Here is a 26,220-nt window from a genome sequence, read left to right as displayed (position 1 = left end):
AGAGCTGTGGAGAAGCACATTCATCTCGTGGGAAACTGCAACATTGCAAGGGTCTGGTGTGTTAGTCACCGTGCTTCTGTTTGCACAGGGGCTCTGGCAGTAAAAGCAAACAGTTCACCTCCCTTTCCACATCCCGCGCTCAGTGCCACCGGCTTGCCTGAGCCTGAAAACACCTTCCTCAAGGGAAAGTTTAAGAGAAAAGACAGGGAGCTCATTTGAAGCCCTACTCCCTCCTCAAACTGCTGTACCTTTGGTTGCGATCCAGTTCTGAACGCCTAGGAAAAGCTCTCCCTGCTCAGAAGGATCGCTGCCATCAGCAAAACCTACAGTGGGTTCCCAGCTCACAGAAGCACGAGAGACCTGCAAGCTCAGGGCTGCAATTCGCAGCAGCCTCATCATCCTGGGAAGGGGTACCACGGCACCTGGAAGATTAGCTTAAGGTCTGTAAGGAGCCATCTGGGTTGCAAGAATGGAAGGATGGAGAATGGTGTCAAGTAATGCAAACCCCTAATTTTAAACAGGATTAGTGGATTAAGCCGCTTGGACAGAAGTGTGGATTTTGCAACAAGGTAAGTGCTCATTGTTAGTTAAGCAACCACACTGCTGTTGTTTAGGGGTGGGGTATTTTCACCTAACCCTTTATCCACCCTTTTTTTTTTTTTTTTCACTGCTCCTACTTATATCCAGAGATCAGGCTCATTGCATCACAGCTGCTGGAAAAAGAGGAGCCATTTGGGGAGCTCTCTGCACCCAAACGGCACGTAGCAGTTCTTCCTGCTGCAACAGCAGTTCAAGTGGCAAATGGGTCAATCAAAATTCACTCAGTACTTAAAATATTTTAAGTGCTCTCAGCGAAGGATCTACCAGTATAAAAGCATATTAAAATCCACCTACTTGCATTGAACTACTACATTTTTGGTTAATACTTCATGGTCCTTGTTATCCTACTGTGACCTGGCCCTGATGCTCAAAGGTTACACAACACAAAGTCTTCCCCCACACCCAAACAGAGCAAGGAACACTGTCAAGAAAACCACGTTGGGGTTACTTCTGTGTCAGAGGGGTTTTAACAGAGAAAAAAAACCTGGGTGTAAGGTTTGGGATTCAGCTGGTAAAAGGAATTTCAAACCATCCAAACCTTCACACCTCTGAGTGCCTCATCAGAGCCACATGCACATCCTTGTCCCGGGCTTTGGGGCAGTGGCAAAGTATGGCAAGGAAAAATGACACCAATGCTCTCCTGGCTGCATCAGCAAATACACCTTGTCCACCAGTCTGCCCAAATATCTGAGACTAAAGTCTTCAGTCACTTCCTACAGGACAAATCCCACAGGACCTCTGGGAAGGCATGAAGAACACAGAAGAAATGCAGCCACAAGTGCCCTCTGAGCTTACCCAAGGAGCACAAAGGATGATGTTTCGATGCACACATGTATATCTAAACGTGTATGCATATGCATGTGCCTACACCTGCAACCCTGGGCACTACGCTAAGTGTCAAATAGCTACTCCACAGCTGTAGGGCTGGGGAATTTTCTGCCACCTCTGCCTCTCTGAGGGCACAGATCCAGGGAGGAAAGTTTCCTCCATGCTATGAGGGCCCACACAGCTTTTCCAGTTTGTCTCTGCCTGTCTGGAAGCTACCATTAGAGGAGTCAGCCCCGTCAGTCAAAACAGGAAGGGAGTAGTCTGACCTGAAAAGATTCCACCAGTCCCAGCTACATCCCATAACCACAGCTTATATAGTGTAAGACACTAGGAGCTTTTAATACCATTAATTCTTTCCTAACATGCAGCAGCAAGAAACACATTCCTGCACTGTGAGAGGAAGAAAGGAAAGGGCGGTAAGTCTCCCATATCAGTCTTGTCTGAAGGTGCAAGAAATGCCAAACGTCGCTTTAGAGGGAAGGATGTGTACAGTAAAGCAGGAAAACATTTTCTTACCCATCTGCACAGGAAAAGATCTGCCATGTACAAGACAGGCAGCTCCTCTGCCATGAGGTCTCTGACATACAGGTGCAAACAGAAAAAGCTTAACTCTCAGTGGAAGAGGGCACTTCACAACCAGTGGCCCACTGAGACCACTGTAAGAAACATCAGGTTTTTTAACAGGTGCTACAGGCACACAGATGGACAGGGCTCAGGTAGCTTCACTCGATGTCCCCTGCTATGACAGAACAACTCTGGACCCTGTGGAGGTGACCAGAGCCTTTCGGCTTTGTGAGCTCCTGAATGCATGCAGATGGGCATTGCAAGTGTATCCACAACTCCTGCGTCATCTGGATTGGCTCTTGAGCTCTAGAAGACAGCCAAATCACCCTGGATCAAAGGTGTGCTGACCAAGTCTCCCCATGCCATGTCCAGTGAATTGCTGGGGGTTCTGCACCTCGACAGCCGACATGACACAGACCAGCCATGTCATGTCATAGAGATCCCACAGGAGCCTCAGTTGAGACACTTACACAGTACTTTAGCTTTTCTAGGGAGTCCCTGCCAGGATCAGACCCAGGGTATGTTCACCAAGGTGCTCAGAACCACAGGCCCTGGGGAAGCTGGTGATGGGCTGCAGCTCCAGGGAAGCCCTCTCTGCAGGATGTCTGGAACCTGCTTTCCCTCAAAAGCATCTGTCTGCAAAGCCCTCTCATCTGGATAGACTCCCAGAACAGGTCTTTTCTATCTGTCCTGGAATTGAAGAAATTGCCATCTGAATTCCAGGATCAGACTTTGATCTCTACTCAGAGCCTCCCAGGAACCAGAGCAACTTGATCAAACCAGCTCCTGCATCATGTCTCCTTGAAGCAAGAAAAAAGAAAATCAAGGCAGTAAGAGCTCAATACCTCCTCTTCTTTCATTTTGTCCTCTGATTAGCCTCCCTAGGGAAGGCATGTAGCCATTCTCCAGCTCCAGAGTGCTCCTGCCTTACTAACCCCTTTGATTTGAGAAGAGATCTCTTCTTCAGTAGTAAACAGCTTGGACAGGAGAAAAATGCGTCTCCTGGTTACCGGGTTACTGGTTACTCTGTCCCCATTTAAATCCCTTTTTCACATGGCCAGCTCAGAAAAGGATGATGTTTCTTTTTTGCCCACAGAAGAAAACAAAATCCCACAGCTTCACTGCATGGCAGATGTCTCCATTGCTGTAAACCCACCACAGCTGCCCTGTCAGTCTCACCTACAACCCTGTTCCTCAATTCTGTGGTTTGCGCTATTAAAGGAGAGCAAATTACCCTGAGTCAAAGCCAGCCACTTCTGCATCCAAGTTGCCTTCTCATCCAAAATTTCTCATGTTCACTGATGTCCAGCACCAGCTTCTCACTGTATATGGGTCACCCCCAGGGTGACCCAGGGGAAGAGAAACACACGGGTGCTGGAGAGGCTACCAAACAAAGCCAGGTCAAAGCACAAAGCCAACACAAAGGTCTTGCCTTTAGGCAACAACACTGTACACTGCAAAACAAACTGGATGATTCTGATGGGGTAGCTTCTACCGACAGCTCTGCTGGTGACTCCACAGTGCAAAGTCAACTTTTGAGGACTTTCAACGCAGGTGGACGCAGCTGAGTTATCGGAAAGCATGTGCAGCATCACCTCTGTCACTCTTCCAGGAGAAGAAACACCTGTTTTCCCAGAAAGAGATATTCATCAGCCCCTTCAGGTCTGGCTGCTACTGACCCGGAAGCTACAAGAGCCAAGTGAACTGGTACTGCAAGATATCTTCAATATGATGGCTGCAAGGGAATACAGCTGTACCTATCAGAGCCTTCAAGATGAGGAAAAGCTGCCCAGCCAGGGCTGCAAAGGCAGACTTCAGGCTCTCTAGCCCCTAGCTTGCTCTTCAGAGGAACCTGTGACCAGTTCCTGCTCTGTTCCTTCCTGGGCACCCTCAGGCCAAAGGACGAGAGACACCAAGGAAGCACAACACTGCTTCCAATAAGGCAATGTGACCTTCACTCATATCCATGTTTCTTCACTGGGATGTCAGCACACTGGATTTAGAACAAGTTGTAATTTGTAACTCAACCAAACCCTATTCCGAGTCTATTATTACCAGCATTAGAGAAAACAGGCAGTAAAAATTCAGTTTTGATGTCATAATTGACTGGATCAATTAAGTCATAATTGCTTAAAGGATAATAAAAGTTGCTTTCCAGGGAAGTCTCTTCTACACCTTTCACTTCTGAAGCCATTTGCTGACACTAAGTTTAACAGAGGCACAAAGAAGTCCTATAAACTGCAACACACCCTGATGAGCTTCCTGCCGAGACATACAGCCAGATTTGCTGCAAGCCTGCTAACAGCCTCCCCAAGGAGCCTGCTGTCCCCATCAGCTTGTCCAACAGTCTCCAGGTCCTCTTCACACACCAAGTCAGTGTCGTGTCAGGTCCCCATTAGAGTTGCTTTAGTCTTGACCCCTCCAGAGACACCGCGGCTCCAGTCCCATGCACGCAGGCACCTCCAGCTCCTTGGCAGCTGTGAAAGGCTCCATTCAGCTCTAATTCTGGCTTCCAGCACGAGGTGGAGGAGGACTTCAGGCTTCAGGAACTCACTTCCTACCCAGATCTGTGCCTCCTGGTTGAGGTTTCATGGTGGTAGGTTAAATCCTTATCATACAGGTAACAGATGAGAGGGGCTGGTCTTGATACTCCTGCTCGGATAGATGGCAGGAAAGACTGAAATTGTGAATGGTTCCCAGCTGCTGTGTTTCCTGCTCCCTTAAGTCTTGTGCAGGGTGCTTCTCCCCTCCTACTTAGATATCCAGGACCTCAAGAAAGCCCCACATACTCTCAGCAATGTGTCCTGCGGGACCTCCAGCTTCAAAATCACGGTCCTTCTCGAAGGCAGGAGAGCACTGAGCATCTCCTCTCCCCTCTTTCTTCTCCTCCATGACTTTCCAGTTAAACAAGCAGCACTACTTGCAGCGAAACTGTAGGACAATTTTGAGATCTTCCTCAACTTAGAGATGTCTTGCATGCATCCCCATCCCTCACTTCCTTGCCTCATCCCTCGATCTGTCCCAGACAGAAGGAGCAAGCTCACACCTTGCTAGACCTAGCAGCTCTACTGAAGGCACAGCATATTCCCATAGACTGGGCAGAGATCAGCACAAACAGCAGCTGGCAGGCAGCATGGGAGGTAACAGGTCTGTGCCCAGGCTTGAGAAACATTCAAAGAAACCCTTCCATGTTTTCTGTCGTCACCTCCTGAGATACCTGGGTTAAAGTGAAAGAGGACCCAGCATCTTCCAGCCTGAACTGGAGTTTTAATTCAAGCACCTCTGCAATTCCTTCAACAGACAAGGAGGCAAGATCTGACCCTTTCTGCTGTCCCTCCTTGCAGCTGCCACCACTGCTGAGCCTGGTAGCAGCAGCAAAACGCTCGGTGGTTGTGTAGTATTAGCCAACTTGGGGGCCAGCAAACGCTAAAACCTGCAGAGCCTGCACAAGGCATCCCAGGAAGAGATGCTACCCAAAAATCTATTTTTCTTTTGCTGGCACTACTCCTTCCCCAGTGCAAGTTTGGAGAGAAGCTGATACCAAAGCTTTAGGCAAGAGAAGAATATGGGAAGGTGGACAAAGCCTTCCTGGTGCATCAGTCAGGAGAAGTACAAGACGAAAGACCTCAGACCTGCCCTGCTGCCCGGGAGCACCAGCCAGGAGCTGCAAGAGCACAGCTAAAGCTGGAGCACCCCCAGCTCCAGTACCGCCTTCCAGCAAGTAGCCACTAGCACAGCTCAGCTGCCAGAGACCTGAGGAGTCAACACTTGCTGCAACAACGGAAATCCCAGTCAGATAACAGGAAAAAAATATTCACAGTGGTCATCAAACACTGGGCCAGGATGGTGGTAAATCTCCATCCCCAGACACAGCTGGCAGTTCACAGGGCTGGACTCTGCGCAGCCCACACTAATGTCAAAGCTGGCTCTGCCCTGAGTGGGGAACAAGGGGCAGAGCCCTCTGCAGCACCTCCCTGCCAAAGCCAGCCTACAGTTCCTACAGCAGTTCTGACACTGCTGACAGCACTTCTGTCGGTAAGGGATGATGGCACTTGAAAGTCGAGCCAGGTTTTGAAAAAAGGCCATCACAGCCCCACCTCTCTGCACATGAACATTTTATTCAGCTACTGTACACTAGCAACAAAGAGGCAGAGGCTGCACATCCGCAAAGTATTGCCTGTCCAGATTCAGTGTGGATCACCACTGCCACCCAGCATCTTGCATATCTCCCCAGTTTGCTGAGACTTTGGCATGGCTACACGGTGGAAAAGCACTGGGTTGATAACTTCGGTACTGATGTTCTCCACATACCCACATTGCCAACTTCCTCTGCCACCATGCACGTAACCATCCCCAGAGAAACCACTCTGTGACCAATATTCAGCCTCTATGGCTCACACAACCATCAGCCTAACAGCAGGAGCCCTGTTGGTATCACGCCATGGATTGCTGTACCTCCCCCCAGAAAATACAGGTACCTACCATCCATCAGGTACCCCAGTTGGTACAAGAAGCCATGAAAAAAATAAATTGACAGACTAGAGACAAATGGCTTAAAGACACTTCTGGACTGAAATATCATACTCTTCAGCAAAAGCTCCAGGTGCTTTGTATCCGTGGCCATTCTCACATTAGCAGCACTCCCATTTCCATGGAACGGGTGATGCAATCACCAGGTCTTTTGCTGAAGAAGTGATTTCAGATGCACACAAAGAGAGACTATCTCATGCAAAATACATAAAAGATGTCATAAACGAGCTCCTGCAGTGGCAAGCAATTAACGACACAAATAACAGAACGCAGCTCCTTCTCAGGCAGATTGTCCCCTGTGCCTCCCCAAAGGGCTGTGCTTACCCTCAGCTCCTGGAGGTAGCACTGTACAGGGTCATAATCCACCACAGGGAAGAGGATCTTCACTGCAGCACTGTTCTTCACCACACCCCGGGTAAATGACTTTAGTGGCCGGTCCACACCCTCCAGATGTCGAGGAATCTGGTTTGGATTCAGGTGGATCAGGACATCGTAGAGGTCCAAAGGAGGGCGGAAGACCATCTGCAGGGAGAAAAGACCAGTGCTACTCAATATAGGACACAAGAAAGCAGAAGAGATCACAGACGTTTTCCAAGTTCTTGCTTGCATTTTATTCTCTTCTCCTTACAATGCAGTAAACCAAAGCCAAATTTTTTGTGAGATAAATGAGAAGTTTGCCAAAACATCCACAGGAAGAACATAACTGTGGTGGAGCCACAGGGAGCTCCAACCCATACAGGCCACTCCACTCCTGGGCTCAGGGAAGTCCCTGATCCAGTATGGGCTCTGTTCACATCAGGAGGATCTGACCCTCACTCCCCTACACCCCATGCAAGTGCTGTAACAAGGATTCTGTGGAGAGCAAGGTGGTTCCCCCATGGCCATCTCCTACTGGGCAGGCTAAATGTTCTCTGGACCACCAAAGTGCATCAGGAAGGACACACTCATTTGCCACAGCCCAACTGTACAGCAAGCTCAAACCTTAGAGGAGACACTCCCAACCCACATCAGACATCTTGCCACAAGGACTACGCTCCCTACCCTATTGCTTTCCCAGGTGAGCACAAAAATCTAACTGCTGTTGCCAGGACTTGGGGACAGTCCCTGGAGAAGAACCTTCCACAGGTCCAAGGTGGTCGTCTCTCCAGCCCTGACCAGAGAAGCCAGGAAGTCCACCTGAGTGCATAACCTTTGGGTGGGCATTCGAGAGACAGACAGATGGTGAGCTGAGACAGGTAACTGTACTGCATGTGGCAGGGTCTCAGAACAAAGAGGGGAGTCAAGAAGCTAATAGGAGCCAAACAATACCCAGGGGACACAAGGAGTTGTGCAACAACAGCATGGTCCCATCTGTCCAGCAGGAGTTGCCCCAGACAGCATCTTCCACCAAGCAGACAGAGGATGATGAGAGCAAGCCCCTTTAATGGATGGGAGCAATCCCAGACACATAAATATTTGGACAGCAGGATCTGGCACTGTGGACAGTGCTGCATTAAAATGGAAAAAAAACCATAAAACTATGTGTATGTTTTCATGGAATAAATGATGCAGGGACACAAACAGAGGCATGGGACAACACCCAACATGGTGCTGGCAGAAAATCCACTGCTCAGAGCTGCTTTACAGCCAGGCTGGGGAGAACACACATGTAGAACATCAGTCACCAGCACTGAGTCTCAGCTCTGGTCCACACAGATTTCCTTTCCCACCCAGCTGACCAAGTCCATGGCTTATTGTAAAGCCCTGGGAGCAAAGAAACAGACCTCACAAACCCATGTCTGCATCCACGTGAGAGCCAACATGTCCCCAGGGAACTCAAATGCAGACAAAAAAGCTTGGAACACCCTCTTAGATACATGTGAAGGGGAGGCAACTCCAGGTTGCAATGGAAAGGCTCTTCCCTCCTCACATCCCCATGCTCTGCTTACAGATTAGCAGCCCTGGAAACAGCATCGTGTATTTATCCCTAAAGAAAGCTGCAGGCTTGGGAGGATGCTGGTACAGACCAGCGGGACATCCTGGGCATGAGAAAGGAGTCCACTGCAATGGACGAGAGGAGGGGGAAGGAGGACCAAGGAGGGTGAGTCAAGGGGATGGGAAGATGCTACACATAGGGACAGCTTGTTTCAGGAGCTAACTGCACCACCCAGCTCACACTGCACCTCTTGGGTTTCAGTCTTGGGTCCACACTGCGACTGCAGCACAGCGGGTACATCTCAGGTGTGCAGTATCTCACCCCACCACATCTCAGCAACACACACTGCTCCCACCTCAAGCAGATCTCACCTCTGAAATACCACCAGCGCAAAATGCAGCAGAACTGAAAGCAACATCAATAAATCCTTTTTATATTGCCTAGGTAGGAAAAAGAAAACCACTATATGTGGGGTATTTTTCTAATGTGAATTTGTCATATCTAATCATTGTTTGGCTTACTGAGTCCTCTCAGCATCAACTGCCTAAGCCACTACTTGGTACGCCAGCCAGCTCCTCTCCAAAACAGACGTATCTCCCCCTCAAAGAGCAAAAAACTGTCTGCATCTCCCAAGTCTATTTGAGTAATGGATGTTTTAACTTATAAGAGAAAATGAAGAGGGTTAAACTATATAAGGCCTTGCTCCTCTGCTCAAATCAAAATAACATCATCTTGAAGTGACTGCTAGTGTCCTATCAAAGCCTCTGCCTCCTGGGCTTAGTTAGACTCCAGCACACGAGCCAGATTTGTAGTTACACCAAGAAAGAGCATCCCAAAGATACCACTTGCTCCAGCCAGAGACATGTGACCAATTCAATTCAAAGTAAATTTTCCCCAGTCAATTATATTCTACCCCAAGCTGCTATCCAGAGTGGGGTGCACCAGAGGCGGGGTAGCACAGTGACGCCCAAGCCTTGCAGCTCCCATCCTTGCTGCTCTGCCTCCTGAGGCAATCACATGTGGCCACAGCCTGAATTCAAACCACAGATCCCAGCAATCACCACCAATGACCAGTATGCTTTGCCAGAGCCTGAAAATCCTTGTGCTGGCACCCTGGGGTGTTACCTTCACATCTTGGCTGTTGAGCGGGTCCATGAGCTGCTCCTCCAAGGCACGAAGGGACTCAGAAGCCAGCACAAGAAGGCGCTGCAGGATCTGGGAAGGGAAGAAAGCCAGAGGGTGAAACCTGGCAGTCCTGGATGTGGCAGGAACCCAGCTCACACATCGGCCACTGGTGCTGGCTCCAGCACTGGGAGCAGGGAACTGCCCCAAGCGAGCACCCAGCACAGGGCAAGGACAGAGGGTCCAGCTCACCTGTGCTGAGGGTCTCTCTTGCGTCCACATGGAGCTCCACTGGTCTTTGGGGGTAGCGATGAACATGACAGGAAGGCGAGAGCGAGCAGCCATAAATTTGTTCTTGATCTCTGTGCAGTCAGCATCTGGGGATTGCAGGCAGATGGGTGAGATGCTCTGCCCCAACCACAGCCCTCCAGCCTTCTCACCCACGTATTGCAGCCCAGAAAAGGGCACAACAGGCTTTATCCTCTCCCACCCCCTGATCCCACAGTCCACACGCAAACAGATTTCTATCACCATGAGCTTGCTCTGCTCTCATGCTTCCTCAGCATGCACCTGCAGGAAGTTTTGAAAGTAAGATGGAGCACTAGATGGACCTTTGCTCTTAACCCACCCAGGTAAGCCCAGACGTGGCTCAAGACACAGCAGGCACTGACTCTGACATTGACTGGGAACTCATGTCATAAGCTTATAACAGAGTTTGTACCCAAAGAGCTTTTTACTTGCCTCCTGCCCCAGATGTGGAAAAACCAGCTCTTGGCCAGAAACACGTCCTATTTAGTTCATTGAAAAAGCTGAAGAGTAGAAAAGTATCGGGTTCCAAAACCCAATTCTCTGTCTCAGAAAAGAAGTTGTTGAGAGAGTGCTGAAACCCACAGAAACAGCTGCTCCCTCCAGCGCTGCACACACCACTACCAAGCAGCTTTACCTTTTCTTATAAATCACCTTCAAAAGCCAGCCATAGCTAGCTCCGCCACCTCATCACCACCCAAACCAAAGACAATCCCCTGGTCTCTCCTTGCTCCTGGGGAAAGACAGCATGTGTCCAAAAGATGGTCAGCAGACAAAACACCAGGAAGAGAGAAGGACTGCAGGTCTACCTGGACATACCAACATGTTCCTTTAGAAAACAGAGACCTTGACCAGGAAACTTTAAATGCTTGGGAGGTAATGAAATCTGGAGAACTGCAGCCCTTTTCCCTTGCAGGTTTTGAAACTGAGGATCCTCCCAATGATGTGAGTGGCACAGCAGTGCTCTCAAAGCAGACACAGCGCAGGAGCCTTGAAGCTTCCCATTCAAGAGCCTGACTGCTCTCCCAGCACAACTGAAGGTTTGGCCCCCAAGAGCCAGGCCAAAGCCTCAAGCAAACCCAGCAATTATGAAGGAGCAGAAGGCTTCCAAAGCAAGGCAGGACAGGAGTAAGGGAGGGAAAAATCTCCTCGTCCTCAGCAGAAGCTGTGACACCCCCATGTATCCAAGACCCCTAGAGCCAGGCACTGACCAAACAGGGCTCAAGACCCTCATGCCATGGCTCTCCTCCATGCTACCTGCTCACCTGTGAGGCCAGCATTCAGGTTGATGATCAGAGGGCTGTTTTTCCAGTCAAAGGTTGCCAGCAGGTTGAGGAAGCGCAGGAACCCAACCTGAGGAGAGCTGCAGACAAGACAAAAATTGTTCAACACCAGCATTTGCTCTCTTGGCAGCAAGAGGGGCTTGGAGGCAACTTAGCAATGCCCAGCCCACACGTAGCCCAAGAGATGTCTGTGGCGGGAAAGGGAAATCCAGAACAAGCACGAGTCTCTTCCCCTTCTCTAAATCCCCAGGGAAAGCCTTTCACCCTTGTTCCTCCCTTCTCAAGTAAAAGAAACCAGCAAAAAGCATAACACTGTCCTGGTCACCCCATCTCCCACCACTCCCCTGACCCAGACTCCTGGGGTTGGAGCAAGAGGGAGGTGGAGAGAGGGCTGGTCCCACCTCCAGTGCAGCTCTGAACAGCACCAGCCCAGCTCCCACTGTGCCTCTTCCCCTATGACACAACACGTGTGTGAAGCCAGACAGCTGGGTCAATGCAGCTCCTGCTAGCAGGGTATTTTAGGAGAGAGGAAAGCATTCCAGGCATCAGGCTGTTAATCCTGGCTACTTTGGGGAAGGAAACCAGACTCCAAGTGCAGGGCAAAGTAACCTTTTGGCTCCACACAGAGCAATAACAGTCCCTTTAACCTCATTTTGCTCCCTCTGGGCCAGATTCCATCCACCTGCCAGGAGCCAGCAAGCAATTGGCACTGCAGGGTTATTTACCAACATGATACCTCAATTCAGCTTTCAGCAGCCAGCCTCCTGCCCTTCCCTCAGGAGTCCTCTCCAGCAGAGAGGCTGCAGCCACCAGCACCACAGTAACATCCCTTCCAGGGAACCCAGTAGCCCCAGCATGCTGGTAGCCACAACGCAGCCCTCACCTCTGCTTCTCTCAGCCATCCCCTGCAGGACAAGGGGCCCCACCAGTCCTCAAGAAGGTACAGGACACCCCACAGTTGTGCCACCAGCACCAGGAGGCCATGACAAAACTTGCTCCCATCCTTATCTCCTTCCCCTCCCTACAGTGCACTGAGCCGGGAAGCCACAGCCCTGCAGCATAGATAATCTCCATCTTCTCTGGCCAACTGCTCCCAACAGGGCTTGGAACGGTGTTTTGGCAGCACAGTGGTCTCATGCTCAGTACCATACACTCTTCCAGCACCTCCTGCCCTAGCAGCATCCCATCCCTCCTCTGTACCAGGTAAGGAAAAAAAGACTGAAATTCACATTAGGTCAGTCCGGGCTCCTCATCCTCACCTGGGCGGCGTGAAGGGGGCCGGGTGGAGGAAGAGAAACGCCACAAGGAGGTCCACACACTCCTCAGAGATGTTGTCGCTCAGGAGCTGGGCACTGATCCAGCGCTTAGCCAGCCGGCAAGTGCTGCCGAAGACAGGGTGCTGCTGCTGGAGCCTGTGAGGAAGGAGACAAGCCACTGCTCAACCCACATCTCCCAGGACTCTCTGGCATTCAGCAGGAGGAAAGAGAGAAGCGAACATCTGCCTGGAACATGTGTGCAGCACCACAAGCACAGGGCATACTCTGTGGAGGTTGAGATTTTGGGGGAACAAAGGGGAAATTCTGCCACATGCTCTTCTATGCAGCTCTCTGGTACTTGTCTCCCTACACCAGTGACCTCAACAAGGACAACCAGTGCCATCCTCACCCACATTCATCCCCTCCATCCTCCCACAGAGCCTCTCAGGATGTGAGCAGAAGGGCCACTTCCCACAATGAGCTCCTCTCCCCACTATCATCCTGCAACTTCAAGGACGTTTCCACAATGGCTCCCAGACACATCCTGTGCCCTGGTCCCTCTGGGACCGCCCACCTCACCTACCCATGCAGGGAGCTGGTTAGATAGGGCAGATGCAATGTCTCCAGCTCCAGCTGCCGAGATTCCTCTGTGTCCTGGTACTTCAGCATCCCTTCTGGGGTGACCACTTCCTTCAAGATCAGGGGCTCCCTGTGGTAGGCTACTTGGAGACGGAAAACGTAGCCATCCTGAGATAGGAGCAGACAGTGAAGTCAGGTTTGGTGGTAACATAAGCAGGCACGCTGCACCTCAGGGATTCAACAGCAGCACCCTGGCATCAGCACAGTCTCACTATGCTCTCTTCCATGCGCTCTATCCAAATCTTGGTTCTGCCCAGTGGGACCATGCCCACAGACCACAGCTGCCTCTTCAGTAACAAGTGAGGTCTGAAGAAGGTTCCTGCTGTGCCCCTACCTTGTACACATCCGTGTGGGTGACAGCAGGTCTGCAAACCAGGTGGTGCTGCTCCTGGAGGAGCTCAGCCAGCTGGAGGTGGAAAGCCGCCTTGATGCGCTTGATGGCTTCTTTGTCCTGTGGCCACTGGCCACTGCCTTCCATGTGGCAGATGACTGGGAACAAAGGGACAGCAAGAGGCCAGTGAGCCCCACACAGGAATGAGATGTAGGAAGGGGACAGCTGGGAATAGAGGTTGCAGCAGGAGAGTAGGAAAAGCCAGGGCTCTGCTCCTGCCTGCAGCACACCAACACCGCAGTAATGGAGCCAGCATTATCACCTGCCTCTGCTTCCCCCCACCACATCATCTCCCACTCACACTGCTCCCCACTTACTCGTCAAAGGGGCTATGTAGGCCGGGCAGGGCTTCTCCTCTGAGGGAAGCAGCAAGTGCTTGGTCTTGATTTGGGTATGGAAAGAATAAATCGGCTTCATGGGAATGGGAGGGAACACCTGGGAGAGAACAGCAACCTGGGGACTGAGATCAGTGAACAGAAACTCCCCAGCACCATACACCCCCTCACCCCAAAACTCCCGCTCCAGCAAAGTGCCCCAACACAGAGGGCCTGGCCAACTTGTGCATAGCCAGTGCCAGGGACAGGACAGCAAAGAGACACTGCACTATCCGAGGGCTCTCAGGAGGCACACAACCAGACAGTGACTCGTTCTCTGTTCCCCCTCAGCCCAGGGCCTCCCCCCAGCTCCACGCAGACCCCCCACGCATGGGCTGTGCCTGCAGACACTCACGTCTGTGTACCGGAGGGCTGGGTGGACGCCCTGTACAGCAGTCACCGTCAGCGGCAGCCCCTTCAGGTTCCACAGCTTGCGGCTCAGGTCATCATAGGAGCAGACGACGCTGACCATGGCCTCCTCACCTGTCCCCGACACCTGCAGACACACAAGGAGCCTCTCCATCTCTCCCACTCCTGCATGGATGCCCACCTTGTCTCCCTCCCAGGCTGGCATCACAGTCAAGCTCCAAGGAGCCAGGACTGATACCCCAGGAAGCAGCTTCTGGCAAGAGCACTCAGCAAAATGGGGAGGTAAGAGAGAGAGAGAGAGGGAAGCCAAGGGCAAGGCTGTGGCTCCCCAGCAGCCACAGGCATCCATCCCAGAGGCTGTGTTTCAAGCAGCAAGTGAAATTATTTCCTGTGCAAGACACTTAGGTGGCACGAAAAGCCGTACTGCCAGCATTCTCCCTAAGAAGAGAGAAACTAAGAGTGTTTGGGGGCCAAAGAGACCACACACTGGCCAGGTGACAGCTCTGCTAGTGCCTCTCAATGCCAACACAGGCAGCAGTTAACAGGAAACTGCTCCAACTACATCCTTAACCAAGGTAGAGCTGTGAAGCATGGCAAAAGCAAAGACAACATAACCAGTGCATCGCAGGAGCCTTGGGGAGGATGAACGAGAAGCTCCAAAAGGAAAATTGGTGCTGTTCTGTCTGCTTGCATCTCCCAAAGTGCAGGAGAGGAGCCTGAATGAGGAGGAGACATCACTAACACCAAACCACTCAGCTCAGACACAGCTGAGCCAAGCCACACGCAGCCAGCCAGTCTGTGCTTTATGGCAGAGCAGCAGCACCCTCTGCGGGGTGTGCCACAAATGACAAACCCCCATTCTGTCTGTCTCTGGAGCTGGCTGTACCATACACCTTCCCTTATCCCCCATGTCTCTCGACCACCACAGACTCCCCAGCTGTCTGCAAACAAGTAGCTGGAGGAGCACAGACACTCCTACCCACTGCCTCGCACATAACAGCAAGTTGCTCCTTCATTCGTCAAGGATTGGCAACAATCAGACTCCTAAATGCCCCTCCAGCTCTGGAAAAGCACATCCCCTCTCAGCGTGGGGTTCATCCACCCTGCTCACCCCCAGTTAGCTTGCAGAGACACGGCACACACAGATTTTGCTGCCTCACCGCACAGCAGGCTGTACAAACAACCATCTAATTCCAAACCTGACGTGTGGCTCTGTCCAGACCACAACTGGTCCTGGCACAGGAGACTTTCAGTCAGATTTGGTCCCCTTTGCTCTTAAAAAGGAGAAAGGAAACAATTTCCTTCTCCATCCAACAACCAGCTAAAGAGCTGCTTTCATGAAAGACCCGCAAAGTGGTGCCAAAGTGCCATGGCTCATTTCCAGGCTTTAATTTTACAAGCTGGAGAGCAGAAGTAGGGAGGGGGATGCTTCCCAGCCTTCAAGATACATCTTTTTCTTTGTTTCAGATAGACATGTAACACTAGGGAGGGCTCAGTGGGCATGATCTTGCACTTTGCAGCGTGACAGGAAAGATACTTCTGGGTTTCTCAGGTGGGCCTACAAGATGAAGGCACAAGAGTGCCTGGCCCAAGACCTGAAGGATGCAGCACCTGAAAGGTGCAGCCAGCGGAGCACAGTAGGACAGTGATATATCCTCAGACAGTGTGGACATAGTGGACAGAAGCAGAAAGAGGAGGCCAGTCAGATGCTTGCTGGAGAAAATGGGTGGGCTACCAAAGCAAGAGGACTTTAGCAGCTATGCCTTGGTTGGCACGAAAAGGTCCAGAAGATTCAAGGAGAACACCATGCTGCCCATCCAAGAGCCCAAAGGCAGGCATTTACCTTACCTTTGCTTCCTTCTCTTGGGAACCACCTAGCTGCCTCGGGGCTACGAAGTCAAAATGACCTTCCCTTAGCCCTTCCCATACCTCTCTTCCATGAAAAACCCAGCCCCACTCGGGGAACAACTGTACCTCTCGCCCAGGCCTGATCACAGACTCCAGCAGGGCCCCAGTGTAGCAGACAGAGGATTCGGGAATGTCCGTGTGGCTATGTGGAAGAAGACAACAGAGGATCAGAGCTGTGACACATCAACTCATCCATCCTGACACTGCACGCTGTACCCACAGGCAAAGGTCTGTCCAAGACCAAGGAATTCCTCCATACAGGAAGGCTGCGGTGAGGAGGCGAACCTGTGTGTCCCCCTGATGCCCAAGTTATCAACCTAAAGCAGCACAGGAACTCGTTCAGCTTCACAAGATTCAAAGCTGAAACTGCCAACATGCAGCCTTTCTTGACAACACCCCTCCTCGAGTTGGGATAAGGAGGCGCAGGCAACCCCTTTACTCTGTGCAACAAGGTCTTGTTTTTTGCAGAAGGCCTAAACTGCTACGGAGAGGCCTTCCAATGCCATAGGGAGAGCCAGCCTTGTGAACCACAAAGCATCCTGCGAGGGCCAGATGGCTTTTATTCCAGCTCTACCAACAAGTGTCCCAACATCGCACCTGTACATAAGGGCAGAACCATGCTGCCTCCTTGCCCTTAGCACTGCCATCAGCATGTCTTTGCCCTCCCCACCTTCTTTTGAGAGGCACCTTGCAGCATCAGATTCCAGATTTCAAAAAGCCAAAACAACCCACAATGTCCCCCGAAGCACAAAGCTGACAATGGGTTTTCCAGGGACGTGGCACAAGCCAGGAGAGCAGCAATGACCACACACAGCTGCAGCCTCAGCTGCTGCTCGGTACAACTTACAGTTTCAGCAGGTGCCTGACGATCTGCTCAGGAATGAGGCGTTTCTGGCAAACAGTGTCAGCCTCCCACACCACTGCTTCGCAGATGCTGCCATCCTGGAACCGCCGTAGCTCCGACTTCTCCCCCCAGAAGGTCCGGAAGTCCTGGGCCTGCAAGGGACATTGGCCAAGCCAGGCCAGGGACACAGGTTACCACTGGGACTGGCCAAACCATTTCCACAACCACCAGTCAGCCCCACAGTCATCCACAATCACAGCACAACAGCAGCTCTGCTACACACCACTCAGCACAAGCAGCGCAACCCTCACCTCAGGGAGATCTGCTTGTGGTCCCTTCTCCAGCACGCTGGCAGCAAACTCAGGGACAAACAGAAGCCCAAAAGTCAGGGGCCCGACATCCTTGTGTTTCGGGGGCTCAGTGTCAATCGGCCACTGTGGGAAAATGGGGAACATGAAGCAAAAAAGAGAAATGAAGCTGCTGGGATATCAAGCTGCTAGACAAACCTCCAGCTACAAGCTCTTGAGTCCTGGACAAGCACAGCCAGTGAAAGCCCTTGCTGGGCCACAAATTCCCCCCAGACCAAGCCTCCCAGCTGCACCCCACATGCCAGCATGCAGAGCCTCAAGCCCTTCATTCTCCATAAATGGGTCAGGCTTGTTTTCTCCCCCAGCCAGCAGAGATGCCCTCCCTGTGCCCAGCAGCACCACAGGGGACATATAAGACACCACATGCTGCAAAAGACACAGTGTCATTGCTGAGCCACGTTACCTCAGGGATCTGGGGCAAGGAATGAGCTACAAGCAGTGCTCTCCCAGCCAGCCCACGTGTCAGCAGCGAGACTACGAAGGGAAGGGCTGCGGCAACGTAGTTCCCACCCCGATCCATCAGCTCGTTTAGCAGCTGCATCTTCTTGCACGCACCCTGCAGCTTGGAGACATGCTTCAGGCTACAGGAAGAGGACAGAAGCTGGTCACCAAGGAGAGAAGCTGGCCACCCACCTCTGCCACTAAATCCTTTCTGAGTGAGATGCTAGAGGATAGATAAAGAGGGGAGAAGGGGGTCCTGGCTCAGGAAGGGGGCTACTAGAAGAAACACTGCACTTCAGCATCTCAGGATGCACCACAGGAGATGCTAGTTCTTGGGACATTCATCATCCCCAAAAACCAAAGAATTTCCCCCCCTCCTCCTGGGAGGTTATCTAGACAGTAAAAGCAGAATGGCCAAATGTAAGAAGTACCAGTGTCTGTCTCAGAGCTGGCAGAGTCACCTCCCACCAGGCAGATCTGAATCCGCTCCAGTCCAAAGCCAGAAGCAGCTCACTACTATCTGAACAGGCCCCTCAGCATCAACCCAACAGCACAGCAAGACTCACTGGAAGACATGGTCAAAGGTTCTGAGCATGGGCTTCATGGTCATGAGCAGAGCCTGAAAGCCGTCCACCATTCGATCATCCAAAATTTCCATGGAGCGCCTGGCTTCAAACTGGACCTGAGTAAAGAGACAATACAGAGCAAGAGCATAAATGAGAGGGGAAAAGGAAAGCAAATACCTCCAACAGTGGTCACCAATGCTCCTCCATCAACCACAGGCAGCCCAGCTCCATGGTCACCAGCAGACCCTGATATCAGCCAGCGTCTGTCCTGAGCATGAAGCCAAGTCACTAACAGCTGTCACTGCTGGCCAGACAGTCCCTCCTGGATATCCCTGCCACCAAGACAATTTTTTTTCTGCTCCAAAATAGTTATTTCTGCTGAACAGCTGCTTGGCTTCACCCAGAAGTGCCCAGGAAAACAACTTTTCTCCATCATTCAAGTGAGACAGGTAAGACAGCACTACATCCAAGTCTTAAAATTAACTGCCAACCTTCAGAGCTGGAGGTGAATGTTAAAAGTCTAGAATACAACGCTGAACCCCTCACCCAGATCCAACATCCTCCTCCAAGAGGCCTAACCACCCTTCACCTGCCTCAGCTCCTAATATGGCATCTCAAGAAGCCACCACAACCTGTCCAGTACCTGGTGGTATTTGCTGGCAGTCATATCAGCACAGAGGTTCACCAGCCCAGAGGGATCCACAAAGACCACTTCAAACGCCTGGTGGAAATCATCCAGGACAGGCTGGAAGCATAAATAACAGTCTTTAGAGTCACAGTGCAGCACAAACACCAGGGTAACACCACCTCCTTGCCATCTGACATCCCTGTAACAAGCACAACTCTGCCTGGGGAGCGTTAGCAGCACAGCCAGACACAAGCACAAGCTCCCCAGGAGCGTTGCTCACCAGAGAGACATCTGCATCCTTCGCCAAGGTGATCCCCGTCACGCTCAGGTCAGTGGTGGCTGTGGGTAGACAGGAAGGAACAAGTCACACCACCATCCACATGTCCTTCTCTGGTGAGGGTGGTACAGCTACACACCAATACCACTGTGGTCTTACAACACAAACAGTGCTACACCATGATGCTGGCCTCCAACACTACCCACCTCTCTGCAAGCTGCTCCATCCAGCCCTTCTCTGCTGCCTCATCCCCTTCTGTCCACCTCACCCCACTCAGCATCAGAGGGAGAAAAGCCACAATTCCCCCTTCTCTCTGCCATTTTCAGGTTTCACTCAGAGACTGCTGAGACCTGGCAACTCACCCAGGAACTGCAGGGTGCTTCTCAGCACCTGATACCCACTCATCATCTTGACAATCTTGCGTTTCATCAGCAGGTAGCCAACAAGCATGGAGACCAAGAAGCCACTGAAGCACCCCAAGCCCTGTGAAAACAAAGGGCTGAGTCAAAAAGAGCTCAAAAAGGCACCACAAGCCCCAGAGCCCATTCCACATGGCTGCTTCAGTCACCTAGCCCAACCCCAGCAGGAAGACATAGAGGCAAAGCCCTATACGACAAGCAGAAATATTGATCCCCTTGCAGGAAGGTAACACCTCAAAGTTCTTTGAGAAATGGAATGAATTCCCCTCCCAAAAAAACCAAACACCCACTACATCATTCCCAGGATCTCAAAGAAGAACAACCATCCAGTACACACAGACTTGCTGCAACCCATAGCACAGACTGGAATCCCTTGACACCTAACCCAGATCAAAGTCACAAGCCCACCAGCCCACCCATCAGGACCAAAACACCACCTTTTCACCCCTAGAAGGGAGAGCAGGCCTAAGAAAGGTCAGCCAGGCGAGCAGAGCCTGCCCTGTCCCCTGGCACAGGGCATACCTTGCTGAGCTGCCGCTGGTTCAGCCAAACTTTGAGAAGGGCCAGGCCGTCCTTCATGCCTGGGAAGTCAGTGGCTGCACTAGACAAGAAGTGCAGGTGGGAGAGCAGCACTGTGTCACAGAGGATGGAGTTGTTGTAGTGAGGGGTTGGGGGCTCAGCAGCTCCTGTGCAGGGAGACGACAGCACGTTGGACCCAACCACAAACCTGCTGTTCACACAAAACAGCACAGCAAACTGGGTGCAGCCTCTGGCTGAACTGAGCAGCACCATGCTCCCCCATGCCCTACCTTCTTTGGGGGTGCTCTGTTCCATGAACCAGGCCATCCGGACATTGTTCTTGCTCGGGTAGAAGCGGCTGGGTTTGAAGAGACCGGGGGCAGGACAGGCATGGAGTCGGACAGTGACCATCTTCTCATCCTTGCCTGTAAGCGCCAAGGAACAGATAAACAGAAGGAAAACAGGGAGCATCCCCAGCTTGGGAAGAGGAAAAAGCTCCTTCCCAACAAAACTGAGCAGCAGTGGAAATAATCTCAGAGCAGAGAGTGACCATATCCCACAGTCAACAATAATTCCAAGGTCACGTTATTCATGTCCAAGTCCCATCTTCATCCCCACTGGCCAGTCAGGTACACCAGCACCTTCCTGTCTGCGCTGGCCTTGCCACCACCTGTCCCAGACCCAAACACACTATCACCTGGGGTCTGTGGAAACCAGCAGCACCTGGCAGCCCACGCATTCCCTGTCATCTCCAAGAGGAGCCACATTGTGTGCAGCTGCCTGGGAAAGGCCAGAGACGGCAAGGAGCATGGATGGGGAATGCAGAGGACAGCACTAGACACAGACATGTTTTTGTAGGGTCTGCTTTACTCCCTGGAGTACCTACAGGGTAGGCCAAGGCTGGGGAGTCCAGCCAAACTACAGAGGAGGATCAGAAGGGAAAGAGACTTTGAGGACTAGGCTCTGTGTGGAGGGAAAGGAGAACTGGGAACACCAAAACTCCAAAATTTATCACCAGTTGTGACAACAGCCCCATACTGATTCCCCCTCAAAGGAGCTATCACATAGTACAAGACCACCATCACCAGCCTACACCTAATGCCAACCCCCACTCACAGCCCCCACCAGAGCCAAGGCTCAAGTGTTACCTTGAGGCCTCAGGAGCAGGATGGGCTTGAGATGGTTGCTGTTCATAAAGGCAAACTTCACACTGCCAAAGAGCTTCTCCTTGGAGAAGTGCTGGGCAATGTAGGCCAGGTAGAGGGCTCTCTTCCGGTGGTAGCGCTGGTTCAGGTTGTCTTTGTCTTGAAAGATTTCCTGGGAAGAGAGGGACAGGGTAAATTCATTTCACATGCCTGCAGAGGCCAGTAAAGCACCCATCGCTCCCCTCAGCCCCACAGGCAGCCCCATCTCAGACATGCAGCTGAAGCCCCAGGGAGCTGCAAGTCAGTCAGGAGCTCTACTTTGCTGCTGGCTCACCAGGCTTCAGAATCACAGGAGACAGAGCAGAGCCATACAGCTAAATAGGGCATCACTTTGTCTCACGCCCCACTTGAACAAGTCTGGGCAGCAAACAGAGGGAGCTCTAAAGAGGTAAAAGCCTGCAAATGAGTCAACAACGTACCCTTGTGGCCAAGAAGCCAAACGGTACCTGGGGTGCATTAAGAAAAGCGTGGACAGCAGATCAAGGGAGGTTGTCCTCCCCCTCTATTCTGCCCTGGTGAGGCTGCATCTGGAATTCTGTGTCCAGTTCTGGGCTCCCAATTTGAGAAGGGATTACTGAATTACTGCAGGGAGTCCAGCGGCAGGCCATGAAGATGATGAGGAGTCTGAAGCAACCTTCTTATGAAGAGAAACTGAGACAGCTGGGTCTGCTCAGCCTGGAGAAGGTTGAGAAGGATTCCATCAATCTCAAGAGTGGGTGTCAAGACGATGGGACCAGACTCTTTACAGTGGTGCCCAATAATAGGATGAGGGGCAACGGGCACAGACTGAAGCACAGGAGGTTCCATGTGAATATGAGGAGAATCTTCTTTACTTTGAGGGTGCCAGAGCCCTGGAACAGGCTGCCCAGAGAGGCTGTGGAGTCTCCTTCTCTGTGGACATTCAAAACTTTTCTGGACACATTCCTGTGTGATCTGCTCTGGTGAACCTGCTTTAGCAGGTGGGTTGGACTGGATGATCTCCAGAGATCCCTTCCAACCCCAACCATTCTGTGATTCTGTGCAATATCACCCCCCCTGCAACACAGACTTGGAAGCCGGGGCAGAAGTGCAATGGGGCAAAAAACAGTACAGTATCTATCTCCTCGGCAATGTGGAAGAGCTTCAGCCCAGGCAGAGGGAAGGAAGATGCTCAAGAGGAACTAAAATCAACACAGCCAAAAACTTTAAGTGGTGAGACAGCACTCTCCAGCTCTTCATGGAGTCACCACACCGCATGTCCAGATGCTGCAACCTCACTCAGGATTGGAGAGCACAGGGCACGGGACAGAAGGAACAGCGCTCAGCCAGGCCCCAAGCCACTTGGAAGCCAGACTCACCCGCGGCATGGTCACCGCCACGTCCACATTGATCTCTGGCTTAATGCAGGTGCCCAGCAGGTAACTGCCCACCACCTTCAGCTCAGCTGGGGGCAGGAAGCGGAACCTCCCCTTCACGCTGAATGGTACCTGCAGGAATGGGACCTTCACACCCTTGGGGAGCCAGGCCTGGTCAGTGAGCTGTGGACAGACAAAACATGTGAAAAACACCGAACATCACCAATAGGTGCAAGGACCAAGACCCCTCTCACCACACAACTGCAGGCACCGGCATCCAGGGCTTAAAGATGGAGCATTCCCCTCTCCCCTCCAACATGAAGTAAGGTAATATTTTTTTCAGTCCCTAAAGGATACACTCCACAGGGACCTCTGCCCCTACAGCAAGAGCAAAACCTGCTCCATACAGGGTCACACTGCCTCCTCCATCCCTCTGGGACTTACTTCCGTTTCTGGGGTCTCTGGGATGGCACTCAGCAGGCTGCTAATTTCATGGAGGAAGGCATCAATCTTCTTCTTCTTCGTCTCCTTCAGTGTCACCTCCTTCAGAAGCTCTTCAATCTGTAAGGGAAAAGGGGACCCTGAAAGGCAGCTGCCATATTGGAATCGCTCCTGCCCTCTATCTTGTTCTCCAGCATGCACCATGAGACAGGTGAATAGGGCAGCAGGTGAGCTGGAAAACACATCTAAGCATCTCCACAATCCATGCCCAGAGCTGGGATTCCAGTCGATCCATGGGCAGAAGGATAACACAGCTCCTGCCATCTCCTGTGATGTACTGGATGAAAATCAGCTCCATCTCACCAGCTTCTGCATGACATTCAGTCACAAAAAAAGTGGAGCGATTCATGTAGGCTTTGTTCTCAGGAACATTTTCAGTATGACAAAGCATGAGCTCCAGAAAATGACCTTGCAGACTCTAGAGATTCTGCCACCAAACCCAGCAGATCTTCAGGAGATTGAAGTCATTCCTCAAAAAATCACCAGCATTACAACCACGAGAAGTCATCTAGCCAACAGCCAGACCTCCCCCTAATACAGACAGTTTGCTTTCCCAGGACATGAATAAACTCTCCTGTCCCATCCAGAAGCTGGTCAAAGACAGAAGCCAGGTGCACCTGTTGACGTTACTTTTTCACCCAGGTAAGCAATGAACCAACACAGCAAGGGATGCAATGGCCACGCTCCCACCATGCTGCAGTTGGAGGGGCTCAATTCTAGTAGTGTAAAAGAGACACAGAGCCTGGCACTGGATGGTAATAAGTATTACAGCGGAAATACCACTAACACGTTGAGTGTCTCCTATGGGTTGTGCCTTTCTGTGCCTAATGGTTCAGCGTTGGGCCCCTCTCTACAAGAGAGACATTGAGGTGCTGGAGAGAGTTCAGAGAAGAGCAACGGCACTGGTGAGGGGCCTGGAGCACAAGCCTGATGAGGAGCAGCTGAGAAAACTGGGGCTGTTTATCCTGGAGAAAAGAAGGCTGAGGGGAGATCTTATTGCTGTCTACAACTACCTGAAAGGAGGCTGTAGCATGGAGAAGGTTACTCACAGGTAACAAGTGATAGGACAAGAGAAAATGCCCTCAAGTTGCACCAAAGGAAGTTTATATTGGATATTAGGAAAAACTTAATCCACAGATAGGGTTGTCAGGCATTGGAATAGGCTGCCCAGGGCAACAGTGGAGTCACCATCCTTGGAAGGGTTTAAAAAGTGCATAGATGAGGTTCTTAGGGACAGGCTTTAGTGCCTCTTGGGTTAATGGTTGGACTCGATGATCTTGCGGGTCTCTTCCAACCAAAACGACTCCATGACTCTGCCCCAGTCCTGTGACAGATCCTGGGGAGGAGCAGCCGCTGCCCGGGATCACCGGGTCGCTCAGGGCCCGTGGTCTGTTCCGCAGGCGCCTCCCGGGAGCTCCGTGCCCGGGATCCCGCCGCTCCCCAGCCTCCCCCAGCCCAGCCCCCGGTCACCCCCGGCTGACCTGCAGACGAAGCAGGCTGGAGTGGAAGAGATCCTCCGTCTCCTTCAGCTGGCTCAGCTCCTCGCTGGTGGGCGGTTTGTAGAGCTCGGCCCGGCTCAGCTTGGCGGGCTGCAGGTCCCCGGCCGGGGCGGCCCTCTTCCCGCTCCGCGCCGCACGGCCCTGGGCCGTCTCCTCCTCTACCGCCTCCGGAGAGCCCTGCGAGGAGAACACAGCTCGGTTCGGCCCGGAGCCCGGTGGGACCCGCCGCAGGGGCTCCCGAGACCCCGGTCCCGGTCCCGCCGGTTCCTTACCGCCATGGCCGCCGCCTCACCCGCGCGCGTGGGCACCGCCACCACGTGCGGCGCCACTCACCCCGCCGGCCGCGGAGCGCCGCTCCCCATAGGCCGCGCGTACCGGCGCAGCGTTCCTATTGGTCGCACTGGCTTGCGTCCCGCCCACGGAGGCGAGCGCGCCTGAGCGGAAAGAGGCTGGGGGTGTTCCCTCGCTTTGCGGCGGGTCGTGCTGGGAGCGGTGCCTTTTGCAGCGGTTGCGGCGCTTGGCGTCAGTGTGGCTGAGGGGGGGGCACGGGGGTGGCGGGGCTGGGAGAGCTGTAAGCCAAACTTGCAACTTTTAACCCCAAAACTGCAGTCCTCAGGGCAGCCACGCGTGGTTTCGCGTTCTCGGGGCCCACCTGCGGTGCCTCCTGGTGTGAGCAGCGCCACGCTTGTCACATCGTGTTCAAAAGGGACCTTAGAATAATTGAGGGGGGAGCAGGAGGTGAAGTGTATGAGGTTTAATAAACACACAGGACTGTGGTTTTCAGCCTGTTCTGTGTTTGTGCTCTTGATATGGGGAAATTTGGGGCTGTTTGGGTGTGGGGTTGGATGGGTAACAGGGGAATCAGTTGGCGACGGAGCTGCCAGATGTAAATAAGCACGCAGGAAAACAAGCTGCAGTTTGCACAATGAATAGGATTCTGGGGAAAAAAAAAATAATATATTTTTTAAAATACTTATATATATATGGAAAAAAAAATCCTCAGGATCATCATGTCCAACCATAACCAAACTCTAGCATTAAACCATGTCCCTAAGAATCTCATCTGAACACTTTTTAAACCACTCCAGGGGTGTTGACTCCGCCACTGCCCTGGGCAGCCTGTTCCTGTGTCAGAACAAGTGGCTCTTTTTCAATGTAAGAACCCCCAGGCCCAAATAATTGGTGTCAATTGACAGAATTTTGGGGGTGTCTGTGTCTGTGTGTTTGGTCAAAGATGCTGAACCAGCTGGAGGTGACCACTGGATGGACCAGCTGGTGATGCCTGGAGATATCCTGCAGGAGAACATTCCCATTGCAAATGCCGATGAGGATTGCAGTGGGGATGCTGGAGAGCTGGTGGGCAGCACAGAGCTTGTGGAAGCATCTCTGCTCCTGGAAGGTGTCGCTCACTTTGGAGAACAACGCACGAAGTGCAAAGAGGTAAGAAATGCAACTTCTTGCATCAATAACCTGTGAAGACCCATGGCACAAAGCAGCAGACTCAGGCTTTGCTGAAACCGAGTGTAAACTGATA

General features: G+C 52.1%; 1 protein-coding gene across 1 annotated transcript in view; it reads right to left on the bottom strand.

Annotated features, from left to right (window-relative positions):
• The window catches only part of NOL6 (nucleolar protein 6), a 28,925-nt gene extending 3,880 nt beyond the window's left edge, over window positions 1-25,045 (bottom strand). The window contains exons 1-24 of the mRNA XM_065860590.2: window positions 24,959-25,045; window positions 24,669-24,863; window positions 23,131-23,247; window positions 22,690-22,869; window positions 21,296-21,464; window positions 20,438-20,572; window positions 20,151-20,314; window positions 19,572-19,692; window positions 19,213-19,271; window positions 18,948-19,049; window positions 18,305-18,420; window positions 17,701-17,878; window positions 17,241-17,363; window positions 16,933-17,081; window positions 16,152-16,227; window positions 14,164-14,304; window positions 13,752-13,869; window positions 13,378-13,532; window positions 12,988-13,151; window positions 12,408-12,560; window positions 11,131-11,228; window positions 9,812-9,936; window positions 9,563-9,652; window positions 6,847-7,044 (exon numbers count right to left, since the gene is read on the bottom strand). Coding sequence (XP_065716662.1) covers window positions 6,847-7,044; window positions 9,563-9,652; window positions 9,812-9,936; window positions 11,131-11,228; window positions 12,408-12,560; window positions 12,988-13,151; window positions 13,378-13,532; window positions 13,752-13,869; window positions 14,164-14,304; window positions 16,152-16,227; window positions 16,933-17,081; window positions 17,241-17,363; window positions 17,701-17,878; window positions 18,305-18,420; window positions 18,948-19,049; window positions 19,213-19,271; window positions 19,572-19,692; window positions 20,151-20,314; window positions 20,438-20,572; window positions 21,296-21,464; window positions 22,690-22,869; window positions 23,131-23,247; window positions 24,669-24,863; window positions 24,959-24,964 — 3,132 coding nt within the window. The 5' untranslated portion in view covers window positions 24,965-25,045. The remainder of the gene's footprint in view (window positions 1-6,846; window positions 7,045-9,562; window positions 9,653-9,811; window positions 9,937-11,130; window positions 11,229-12,407; window positions 12,561-12,987; window positions 13,152-13,377; window positions 13,533-13,751; window positions 13,870-14,163; window positions 14,305-16,151; window positions 16,228-16,932; window positions 17,082-17,240; window positions 17,364-17,700; window positions 17,879-18,304; window positions 18,421-18,947; window positions 19,050-19,212; window positions 19,272-19,571; window positions 19,693-20,150; window positions 20,315-20,437; window positions 20,573-21,295; window positions 21,465-22,689; window positions 22,870-23,130; window positions 23,248-24,668; window positions 24,864-24,958) is intronic.
• Between the last annotated feature and the right edge of the window lie 1,175 nt (window positions 25,046-26,220).

The sequence above is a fragment of the Patagioenas fasciata genome, chromosome Z (assembly GCF_037038585.1).
Source record: "Patagioenas fasciata isolate bPatFas1 chromosome Z, bPatFas1.hap1, whole genome shotgun sequence".
Classification (NCBI taxonomy): domain Eukaryota; kingdom Metazoa; phylum Chordata; class Aves; order Columbiformes; family Columbidae; genus Patagioenas; species Patagioenas fasciata.
The sequence above is the reverse complement of the archived record's forward strand: the minus strand, read 5'-3'. Positions and strand labels throughout refer to the sequence as shown.